The sequence below is a fragment of the Typopeltis vanoorti genome, chromosome 16 (assembly GCF_054136105.1).
Source record: "Typopeltis vanoorti isolate ZY-2024b chromosome 16, IOZ_Tvanoo_1.0, whole genome shotgun sequence".
In the NCBI taxonomy this organism is placed as follows: domain Eukaryota; kingdom Metazoa; phylum Arthropoda; class Arachnida; order Uropygi; family Thelyphonidae; genus Typopeltis; species Typopeltis vanoorti.
The window spans coordinates 95,525,321-95,537,501 of NC_143564.1; the positions used below are offsets into that span (position 1 = coordinate 95,525,321).

The 12,181-nt window shown below is 35.5% G+C and overlaps 1 protein-coding gene across 2 annotated transcripts in view; it reads left to right on the top strand.

Annotated features, from left to right (window-relative positions):
- Positions 1-11,079, top strand: part of retn (retained) — a 211,431-nt gene extending 200,352 nt beyond the window's left edge. For both annotated transcript variants that reach the window (XM_090406073.1, XM_090406074.1), the window contains 2 exons: positions 684-926; positions 5,562-11,079. In XM_090406073.1, coding sequence (XP_090262199.1) covers positions 684-926; positions 5,562-5,671 — 353 coding nt within the window. In that variant the 3' untranslated portion in view covers positions 5,672-11,079. The remainder of the gene's footprint in view (positions 1-683; positions 927-5,561) is intronic.
- The last annotated feature ends 1,102 nt before the right edge of the window (positions 11,080-12,181 follow it).

Here is a 12,181-nt window from a genome sequence, read left to right on the forward strand (position 1 = left end):
ACTGATGAGTTTTCCTTTAACTTTTGCATGGATGTTTATATAATTAGAAACTCAATGAATATTTTAATACGTTTGGGGAACAGTTTTTAACCCCCCGCCTCCATGTTATATGTCGCATTGAAAATAATTTCGTGAAATTTTGTTTTTAAAAATATTTCAGATAGATTAATTTCAAAAGTTCGTGTTAACTTAGGACTGGTTGGATTTTTTTTTTTTGGGGGGGGGGGGATGAATATCTCTCTGCATACATAATTAATAATACCACTACCTTCCTTCAAGTATTCATTTGATTCGTCGTGTTGAACAAGTGGGCGTGGCTATTGAAGCTGAAAAACTGATTTAATATTTCGTCGACTGTAGGTGTCTATTTTATGCGCGTGGGTGTACTGTGGGTTAGTAGGCGTGGTCGTTGAATTGTTCCGGAATGCTCTAATGTATTAGGTGATACGTGACTTGTCAGTTATTTAATTAATTATAACTGAAGTGCGTCGAAAGTCCACGTTTAAACGCGACATACGAAAAACGTGCCTGAACGAGATCATATCAGAGTAAATTTTTTTTTTTTTTTTTTTTACTATACAAAATCAAAATAGTATTTTAATACACGTGTAATTTTTGAGGTTTCGCACTGTTGCTTTTTTAATTACTTTTTTTTTTTTTTTAAATCCTTTTTCGTACTTTAGGAGAAGAGGATAATTGCAGTATCCCGTCCACTCCCACCAACATGACACTGCCCCAGCAAGAAGCGTTAAACTTAGAAGTACCAAGAAATCCAGAACCAAGTACCAGATCTTTGGATATGACACCCCGAAAAGGTATGGACGAAAGTCTTTCAGCACCACCTCCCAAACGGTTTCTTTCAGAAGAGGAGAGATTATTAGCACATGCAGGATTGCCGGCCGCTCACATCAAAATTACCAGCAGAGGTGAGCATTAAAAAAAAAAAAAAAAAAAAAAAAAAAAAAAAAAAAAAAAAAAAAAAAAAATCGTAGCGCTTCATGTTACAGTAGCTTTGAATGGAGAGATTCTCTCTCGTTCCAACTGTAATCGCAGTAAGATTCCATTAACGATGTATGTAAGGCATGCCCGATAGCAATATCATGTCCTGAGCTCGAATATATCGAGTTTGTCTTTGAGTGTGGTAGACTAACATGACATAGAGCTTTAAGAACTTAATGTTTTTTCTGTGCCTTGTTCTTATGATATTAAAATCCATTTGTTTATATTGTTTATATATAAAATTGTTCGCATCGTATTGCCAAATGTGTACCCTAAGCCTATGTAAGCTCACGTATACTGTACACGTATTGATTACCTTAAAAACGTCTTTTGTTATTCCGTACAGCAACCATTTATTTGTTGTCTTCTTGTTTATAAGGTCCAGTAATTTTATCCTTCGTTTAAAAAACTAGTGAATGGAAATTCTTCTTCACGCATTAGACGCAATAGCTGTTGCAACCAAGACTTCATCTTCTTTAATAGTATCTTTTAATCTTTTTCTAGGTCTTCCTGTTCTTCTCTTATTCTTTGGTTTCCAACTGTAGACTTGTTTTATTATTCTATCTTCCCTTCTTTCCACGTGTTCAATCTATTTTATTCTTCGGGTTGATACCCAATTGTTTATGTATTTCACACTGTTTTCTTACATCTGTATTTTTTATTTTATCTAATCTAATTTTATTTACTATTTTTCTTAATATATTCATTTGCATCCTCCTATTCTTGCGGCTTTTGCAACTTGTTCTCTGGCTTCTAGATGTGGCCTTCCTTCCTAGTTCAGTTGTATACGTAAATGGTTGTAATTCGTTATTTGTTCAATAATAGTACCTTCCATCCTACCCACACCTCATCGTGGTGGAGAGGTGAACGGAAGATGTAGGTGAAGTATGTCGGAAGTTTGATCTTCCAACAGGGCCACCCTAGACTACATCAATATTCCCGGCCAACGTGGAAGACGTCTAGTCATTGGACGTAAAACAATATTGCTCGAGAAACCAAGACAAATGGAAATTAACGTCGTTTTAATACCCAAATAGCAATCCTGACGTTTCTCTTCGTAAAACTGGTAACTTTTTCAAGGTAACAAGGGGGGGGGGGAAGTTCCGCTATTAACGGCTAATGCAGTTCATTAGCTGCTGATGATGGAACTGTGAATGGCCTGTTATCGCGTTACATATGCATAGATGATGTCTACAAAATGTCTTTACTTGTTGGAATACTGACGATACCCGAATGGCTGCAGGATCTAATTGGAGATTTCGACTCCTCTGTGGTCAGAATCAAGACTTCACACCGAAGGCTGCATTTGAGTGGATGACCTCGGTTGATTATTTTTGAAACAACTTGCCAAGAGTACCGCCTTTTCATTAATCATAATGTCTTAAGAGGTGATGTACGTTAAGGAAGAGAAGAAAATTATGTACTTCTTGAATAAAGACATGAAAACGCAGTAGCTAGTGTATCTGACGGAGTATGTCAACTATGTGAGAGTCACATAAATAAATATTGTCTGTTGATGAGTAGGGTTTTTATAACTGTTGTTTCGGCTCTACTGTTCAAACCTAGTTGCTTGCACGGAATTTTTTTTTTTTTTTTTTTTTTTCGTTTGCTAAGCATGAGGAGACTTGGTATGTTGGTTCAGTATTAAAATGTCATTCTCTGTATCTCCACTCGCATCGTTTCTTTGCTAAAAAAAACTAAATATTAACGTTACATACAAACTACTCCAAAAATGAAAGCTCATGCTTATCCTAAAAGGCTACTAATCAGTTTCAAAAATTCTCAAAAAAGAAAGAAAAGAGAGAAATCCGATCTAACTACACGTATTACGTCGGCTAGTTCATTCTACGGAGCGTGCTATGACAGCAATGCCTCATTTAGAACAATATTTCTTGGCACTTCATTTCAAAAAAACTAAGACTATTCATTCACAACTGAAGCTTAATTCTGAATGACGTGTGAAAATCCCTAAGCAAGGCCCTGCAGCAGCACTTTTGATCTCAGTATTTGAAAAATATTCAATGCTGAGATCAGAAAAGGCTGCCCCCGCTTCTCCAAGCAATAGAGATGAGGATATCAGCTGCGTCCACTTTTATAACACAGTAGATGCAACACGACAACAGAATCCATCCAGTGTTTTATCATAAATAATTCTGTTTTTCTATATTATTTGCTCGTTTATTTATTTTACCACTTGCATTTTGTCTGTTACCTTAAAACATGGGAATTCGAATGGTATCTTAAATGATAATAAATCCCAGTTTTTTTTATAAAAAAAACCTTAGCAGTTGCGAAAACTTCAGCTGTTATCCTTGTTTTAATAAACCGAAATATTTTAATGTAGAGAACCTGATTAACATCCGGGAGTTTACATTCATCCCCCCCCCCCCACACACACACACGGAGATCACTTTACCGCTTATCAATACAAACGTCTTCTCTGCAAATATCCTTATCCGAGCTTTTTGACGAAACCATACCGGTGTCATCTTTCTGTTAGCATTCGCTTGTCACGTGCTTATTGATTCCAGAGATTCAGGGATGTATCTGCTATGTTGTCGAAACCGGAAGTGTTATTGTACGTCGACAGTACCATCAAAGGAGAAACAACTCCAGAGGAAAATCTGTATGTGTGTGTGTGTGTTGGTAAAAAAACTAATCTCTGCATTTACGCACGCGATGTGCCGTTCTTTCCATCCATCATAGAGGACCGCTTCACTACAAAAATAGACCGACAACTTTCATTCACTGTCTGCCGCGTGGTTACCTCATTATGTTCCAACCCGGGTATGTGGGTCATTTTTGCTCACTACTTAACTCGTGCTAAGATAAAAGTGAACTACGAGTGGTAGGAATAGTGCCTAATTATGCCATCATAAAAGACGTCTAGAATAGCTGTTAATGCTCTTAGCCTCGTAAGAACATTGACAGTGTGGGTGACAGGATTTCCGGTTTTTTTTTTTTTTTTTTGAAATCCACTACAAAAGTGTCGGTAAAAACGATGTCTAATGTACTTCGCTGTGATCACCACAGCCAATTACGTATGAAGGCAAGAAAGATTACCATGGAATTCAAGTTTAATTGACACCAAATATTTCCTTATCAGTATGGACTATATGATGTATGCTGGGTTTTCCTTCACTCTCTCTCTCTCTCTCTCTCTCTCTCTTAATTTTTAATTTCTCAGTTTAATAAGTCTTCTCAAGTTTGTCTTCATGTTTGGCATTTTCTGAGTTTAGAAAAATCTTTGGACTTCTATTGGGAAATCGCATTTGTCTATAGATAACTTAGGATCATGGCAGTTAATACTTGAATACCAAACCGTAGAATGCAGTCGGAAAAAAATGTAGTTAGCTTACCTTTTGCTGAAGGTGAGTTACACGAAGGTCGTACGTTTTTCTTGGAGTTCATCGCCAGAGGAGAGTTGGTGAAGAACCAAAAAGCACACAAACTCTAGATGGATCTATATGTTAATAGTCGCTTTTTAACCGTTTGCATTTTCTTCTTCAAGCGGTGAATAGGAGAACATAATGAGGATCTAGTGATTTTCTTCTTCCAGTGATTGCTGAAAGACAAAGTCAGGAATTATTGCTGTAGACAATGTGCCAAAAAGAAAGCTAGCTATAAATTATATCGCATGGTTGTTTTATTCAATGCTATGTTCACTTCCAGACTTTATGGTTTGTTCCATTGCAACTTATACCAATTAAACTTATCAACGATGACAAGATAAACCTAATATTATTGTCATTGTCTTACATATTTAAAGTAAAAAAAAAAATGTGATGCATTTTATTAGACAGAATTTGGAGTCTGCGCGGTTAGCCTAGTGGCTGTGCGCTTCGCAACCATATGCCTGGGGGAAGGAGTGTCCTAGTTTCGATTCCCGTCGACGAAGTGAGGAACTTAAGGATTTTCCTCAGCTAGCCAAGCTAGCCGGTCTTGGGCATGGACAGCAGGGTTCCCCCCCCCCCCCCAGTTTATCTGGGGGTTTTCATCCCGCAAGCAGGCAAACCGACCCCATGAACACACACGGAATTACAGTCATGAGGGATACAGCAGAGGAGTGGCGAACCGGCTGCATTAATACACCAGTAAGCCCCTCTCATTAGGAGGGGACTCGACCCGTTCTAGAACGGACGAGAAAGATAGGATAGGATGGATGCTAACAGCCATTTTTTCGCGTGTGTCTATAGGACCTAACTCTTCCAAAATTGAAAGTCCCGAAAGCAAAAATATATTTTATTAATATAATAAACTTTTAAAGTACTAGAATGTTGAACCCTAATTAAAATTTTGTAATCGGAATTATGATTTTATGAAGACTTGGTTTTAGATTCATATGTGCGACTTCATTTCGCTATTATTCGTCATAGCATTGGTTTGAGATAATAGGCGAGTAAATGCTATCAGAAATACACTTTCAAGTCCATAGTATTATATTTGATTATGTAATAATTTTATGCCCGTGTCTACAATAATGATGTACTAGTTATCATAAATTTCGTATTCTTGTGGAATTCATAAATTTTATAAACGTTATTATTATATTTCTTGAACAGATGGACGATCTCAGATGGAGAGCTCTCTTGTGGTCAGTATGGAGATCAATGGAATTATGTACCAAGGAGTTCTCTATGCTGCTCAGAGCCATAGGAATCGCCTTATATAGAGACTGATTTCAACATTCTCTTACCAAATGTGCCTTTACTTGCAAGGAACCTTGGACATAGTGAGAAAAAAAAAAATAAATAAATAAAAGAGCCTTTCACATGAACCAGCTTAAGCCGTATAACGAAGACTTGCAATGTCATCGTACGCTTGGTCATCGATCGTTGATGTGCGTTATGGCAAGATGAAGTAACTTTCATAAGTTAATATGAAGTGTATAAATTATTTAAATCATGGCCGCATCGGTTCTGATGTTTACAATGTATCGAGCAAACCAAATGAAACGAGGATAAGGCTTCATGTGCAAAGTGGTAATGTTTTACATATACAGTCAAATATATTTCTTTTAATTAGCATTATCGACAACAGGCATTCTCTAAAAAAAAGAAAAAAAAGCCCTAATGTTTCGGAATTTTAGTGTTTTAAATCTAAAGCTGTTGTTGTTTAATTCTAGTATTTTTAAAAATTCACGAAAAAAAAAAAAATGTTCCAAGAGGGAGAAATATAAAAGTTTGGTATTGGTATCATGCCATTCGTATTAAAGAATAAATCAGATATTTAATACTTCAAGTGAGACCCACATTAAATGGACAATCACTGATTCTGGTGCTGATCTAAATGCATTTGCCTGTAATGAGCTTCTGTAGATATTTTTTGTAGTGTTATTACGTTTGTGTTTAAAAAAAAAAAAAAAAATTACAGAGTGGCATATATAATCTCTGTAGCTTTCTTGCTAAAGTGTTTAGGATACAAAAGAAAAAAAAAATAAGAAAAAAAATGCACTTAAGCCCACCTGACGTCATGAACTATGTCGCTGTGTGACATCCAAGAGCATATTGGTAAAACGCATGATTTTTTTTTTTTTTTATATATAAAATGTCTATCAGTGATAATGTTGATTTAAACGTTATTGTGTGTATCCTTAAGTTTTAGTACCTTTAATACCCACAACTGTAATTATGTTTTTGATGTGGTAGTTTGTAGCCATATCACGTGATAAACATTTTTTTTTTGTTTGTTTATTTGTTCGTTCGTTTGTTTGTTTGGTGCAAGGCTGTGCAGAATCTCAGGGAATTTTACTGTAATATTTTCTGTACAGTCCTGTAGGCAGGCCAGCAAGCACAGGCTTGAACCAGCAGTTGTGAACTTATGTCGTGATTTGATTCAGAGCTTCATTTTTTTTTTTTTTTTTGTGTTTATTTTACTTAATTTTTGTTTCCACTTTTTAAGTAAGGTATACGTTTCATAAGTAAATTATTGATGTTGCTTTTTTTCACTTTATCATTCATAATTGTCTTTTCGCCGATTCAGTTCAAACTTTTTTGAAATGTCCAAAGCAAAGGAAAAAAAAAAAAAACGTATAATTGGTTATGGAAGGCATTTTTTTGACGATATGTTTTATATATTATTTTACACACTTCAGACTACACTGTAAAGCACACGGTTTCATGTATATATGGGAGAATATTTTGCAGTGTAGTGTGAGTATGTAATTTTAACATTATATGGACTGTAAAACGAGATAAATGAATACAGTATTTATCTATTTTAATGTGTTTGCAGTTTGTTCCTTGCCTATTAATTCTTTTATCACCCTCCCCCCTCATGTTTTTGTCTGTTGGTAGTTTCAAACGAGCTTAGTGCCAAACCTGGCTAATTGCATGCATTCTTTTCTTTATCACTACAGTTTTTTTGGTAAACGAACTGTTCTTAATATTTTCATCAATGAATATCGTAACATTTGGTTTACTCATGCGCAATATGACTCCCCCCCCCCCTCTGAAAAAAAAAATCTGCAATTGTCTTGTCTTACCAGTTTCAGATTTATCTTCCACATTAAAGAAGCTCGACAGTCAGCCCCTTTTTCTCTTTCTGTACCCCCAATATTTGCCCATCCGCTCCCTTAAAAAATGGTGGACTATTGTCATCTCTGAACTTGTATATTTTCTAATACTTGTGTTGAACAGCTTGATCATTCAAGCTGTTCACGCTCCACGCATTTCTGTGCAGATTGCCAGTACACCGACATCGTGTCATGTTTGTAACTGATTTTACAGGAAGGCAGCTACCTTTTTATTTTTTATGTCTTATGTTTCCTATTATTCCTCACATGTTGTGATTTTCCTTTTTTTTTTTTTTCCTCCACTCCTATTTTCGATGATCATTTTTTATTTGGAAATATCAGTTCTTACTTAAGAAAATTAACACGGCATTTTTTCAAAGGAGAATATAAATTTATCTTGTTTGCCTCTCTGTGTGTGTGTGTGGGGGGGGATGCGTGCTATGTTTGGAGAGACGAAAGTTCGCATTGAAATCCTGTCTAGCACTCGAAAATCATTTATAAGTGCTTTTTAGTTGAGTTGGCAAGTCTCGTGGTGAGGAGCAGACTCTTCTGGCTCTCCTGCCCCCCCCCCCCTTTTAAGAACAGACACAATAAATAGACATGGAGGACTCTACAGATAGGATTATCCATTCTATCTTAGATGGTTAGCTTTATAAATTCTTCACCCATAGCACAGTATATGACAGAACAGCATGGCAATGTGCTGTTCTGCTTTATACTGTGCTGCTCCTAAGTAGAACGTGACGATGGAAGTTACTTGAAATGGACTCGGTATAAAATGGTAGGTTTCATTGTCTAGTCCTGAATAAACTTGAATTTGGAGGATATATTGGAATAATGAATACGCGGGAATACATTAGAGTCGACCGTGCAATTTAAAATTTCTCCAGAAGTGCGCTGAGATTAGTGACATTTTCCCCCCCGCTTATAGGGGCCCATTAAAGAGAGAGAGGGGGGGGGACTGAATTATTTCATATTTAATTGCAATGAACTACAATTTATTCGCTTCCTAAATTATATTGGAATGTATTCTTTGCATATTTATTTACACCAATCCAAAAATCTTAAGCAAGAACTAATGTTGATTTAATATTTATACTTTCTCCAACATGAGATTAAAAATAATAATAAAAAAAAAACTCCCAAAATTTCATTTAAAAGTCTAATTAAATTATTTGAAAACTGTAGTTCTTGAAGCTACGATTATTTTTTATGCACAAAGTTTAAAAATGATCTCTTTTTGAAAACAGAAGAACACAGTTGATCTGTGTGTCATGAGGACTCGATCTTTGTCGAAGTGGCGAGGTTTATATTTGTGTGATAGTTTTCACAAACGTCCGTCCATTTCTAATATATATATATATTATATATATACATATATCTACATAAATATATATATATTCAACCTTGCTGCTTCATACACGGAACCCATTTCATCGTGAAGATTAATTATCTTTTTAACCTTTCCACCTACTCTATGGAGAAATGCAGGTAACATTTTGGAACAAAAAAAACCTCGTGAATTTACTTTGGCGAAATGGTCTCCTCCCAAAACTGTAACATAATTCATAGTGACCAAGTCACTCTCTCGCTGTCGAAGACACCAGGGTGGAGCGCGTGCTATAAAAGACACACACTACATAAACAGACGGTGAATTTTCATCGTTTCAAAGATCCCATCGCCGATAAACATTAAGGATTTCTGTGATTGGTAGAAAAGTTTTGTAACTCAGTAATTTTATTTCTTTTTTTTTTACTAATTTTTCTCTTTTAAATCGCACACATCGAGCATGCCTTTTCAAAAACTATAGACGAAACTTGTCTCGGCGTAGCGATAAATGAAAACCATTAAAAGATATCTTAATCCTTATACGCTAATTATTAGAACAGTAACGCTATTAATCAAGTCCCAATTTTTGTAATTTATTAAGTGTCAAATCTTAAGAATCATTAGCATTGTTAATTTTTCGCGGACTCTTTAAACAGCGTCATGTTATGCCAAAATTGTCCTTTAATATTTGAAAATAGAGAACTCAACAATTAATCATTTGCCTTGTGACGTCAGAGACCATGAAGCAGCTGGACCCGAATGGTAACATCTGGTCTTGCTCGCAGTACCGTGATTAATAACAGCTGTCAAGAATTTATGCTGCTGCATGGAAATTAATACAGTGATAAATTTACTCCCTACCGTTACAACAGAATTTATTGATATAAAATGACTAGTCTTCGCAACCGTGTCCGCTCTTGTACTTGCTACATTAAACTTTTTATCAGAACTTTAGAATCAACATAATAATTGTCGAACACATTAAAGAGTTGTTATTTTTTTTTTATGCCTCGATATTTGTCAAAAAACATTGTTGCTGCAAGTAGCGACTTTTTAACATTAATTCAACAACAAGAATTTCACTATTTCTATTATGAGTGTATTCGATGGTTCTTGGTTAAGGTGGGAACCAACAAACGGGACAAATATTCTTGATTATGATATATCCGTTGTTAAATTATTCTCAAATGTATTTATTTTCTTCGTATAAAAGAAAAACGGATCTAAAATCATGGACAGAAGAACTTTTAAATTGTAGATCGCCACATCGCCCCCCCCCACCCCCCGAATATGTCTGCCTTGAGCCGGATCGTTTACAAATACGTTACGTACAATCACTGATCGAGTTTTGTGGCTTTGGCACCATTACTAATCCCAGTAGTCTATAATTGATGGGTTTGGGGACTACATCTGTTCCGTAGCAGCAGATTTGAACGATCTTTCGTTTACCGCTCATTAATTCCCTTATCTAACGATCTGGATCTTAGGTGAAGCTATGTAAATACGTAAATATGTTTTAGCATTGAATAATTGAACTGTTCTGTTTTTTTTTAATTATAATTATTTTTATTTGCTTAGAAAGTGAGATTTCAATAATGTCGATTCCTTGGACACGTAGATATAAGCCATTGACGTTAAACGAAAAAAGGATAAAAATTTTATGTACGCATGCTCAGATCGTGAGGTCAGTTGTCAGCTGACCTATAGGAAAAACGAAAAAAACTAATGAAAATAATCGAATGAACACGTGCATATTCGCGCAGCTGTTCAAACGAAAGCGTTTCCATTCGCAATGCTGAAGATGGTGTGCTAACGCAAATTTTTTTTTTTTTTTTGTTGAACGTGATTTTCATTTTCAAATTTTGTTACGTCAAGTAAAACGAGCGCAGAGGGTTTCTTTAGAAATTAAACTCGGAGAAAGTAAATTGATGGTTTTATGTTCCTGGATTTCTCCATCGTGGAAGTCCCATTTACCTTATCTGTCATTAAGAGAAAGATTTCAAATATAAAAATGTAGGCAGTCAAGAGTGTTTCTGAACCAAACTTTAGGAAAACAGCTTCAGTGTAAGGTGCTTCCCATCTTTCTTCTCTTCCCCAAAAGCTGAGTGTTTCTCGTGTTTTTTGTCATTATTGCCCTGTTTATATAACCGAACCGAGTGCTGGATATCTAGTTTCCTTTGTATGCGTCAAGAAGTGTATTCAGCATCATGTACAATAAAGTCCAGTTTTTCTCAGATCTTGTGACTCATTTGTTGATGACACTAACACACACATGATTCTTTCCACATGCATTATAACGTATTAAAAAACAACTATGCATTTAAATGGCGGTACCAACAAGCAACGATATAAAGATGTGACTCATATTGTATATAATACATTTATATATCTTATGATCCTGTCTCAGAACTTACTTGAATTAAAGAAACATTCCGAGCACTGTTGAATCAACAGTGATATCTTTTTCTCCCATTTAATAGTAGGTAAATGTTAAAATATTATTCAGTTAATCCAACTGGTTTATTTGCTGCATACAAAAAAAAAAGGTAAATGTTGTGAACCTTAAAAAAAGTCGGGTTAGTTATCATGCTGTTCTTGAGAAATATGGAGAACTCAAGAGTCTGCTAGGTGATGCACGATATCCTACAGAATGTTTCCAACTTATACAAACGTTAATCAATTTACTATTCTATCTCTTTTTGAATGAATAGATGGTATAAGCTCAAAGAGCCTCCGCAGCGGAACTTTTCAACTGAAAGTGGGTTAACCAGTCTTATACGGAAGTGGGTGTGTTGTTTACTTCCGGTTTTACACCCCGCAATCGGTCAAAGAACACATGCAATTAACAGGCATGATATACTAGACTCAGACTTAGTATGCGTCTTAACGCATATTGATCCACCCCAAATCTTAGCTGTAATAAATGTAGAATAAATACATTTATTGATTACACAGTTTGGAATCTCTAAGAAAGCTTCAAAACAACGTGAATTATTTTGTGTGGTTTCTGCTTTAAAAAATACACCTTTAAATGTAGGATACGATAGGTTGACACAGTACCAAAGATCCTTGAAACGTGAAATAAATTTATGTGGTGTACTACACACTGCTTGCAGCTTACATAAGCATATCCATGCCAAGGTGGACATTAATTATTTTGGAGGTCGTAAACTGCACCATCATTGGTATGCCAAGATCACAATATAATGCTGCTCATTTTGTCATCCGGAAGAGTAAATGCAAGAAGTATAGCTTTTTGGAACTTGAAACAGTTCATCATCCTCAAAGAATGGCTTCCTAAAATCAAGTTACAGTGCTTGCTCCAGTAGTTCCAGAAT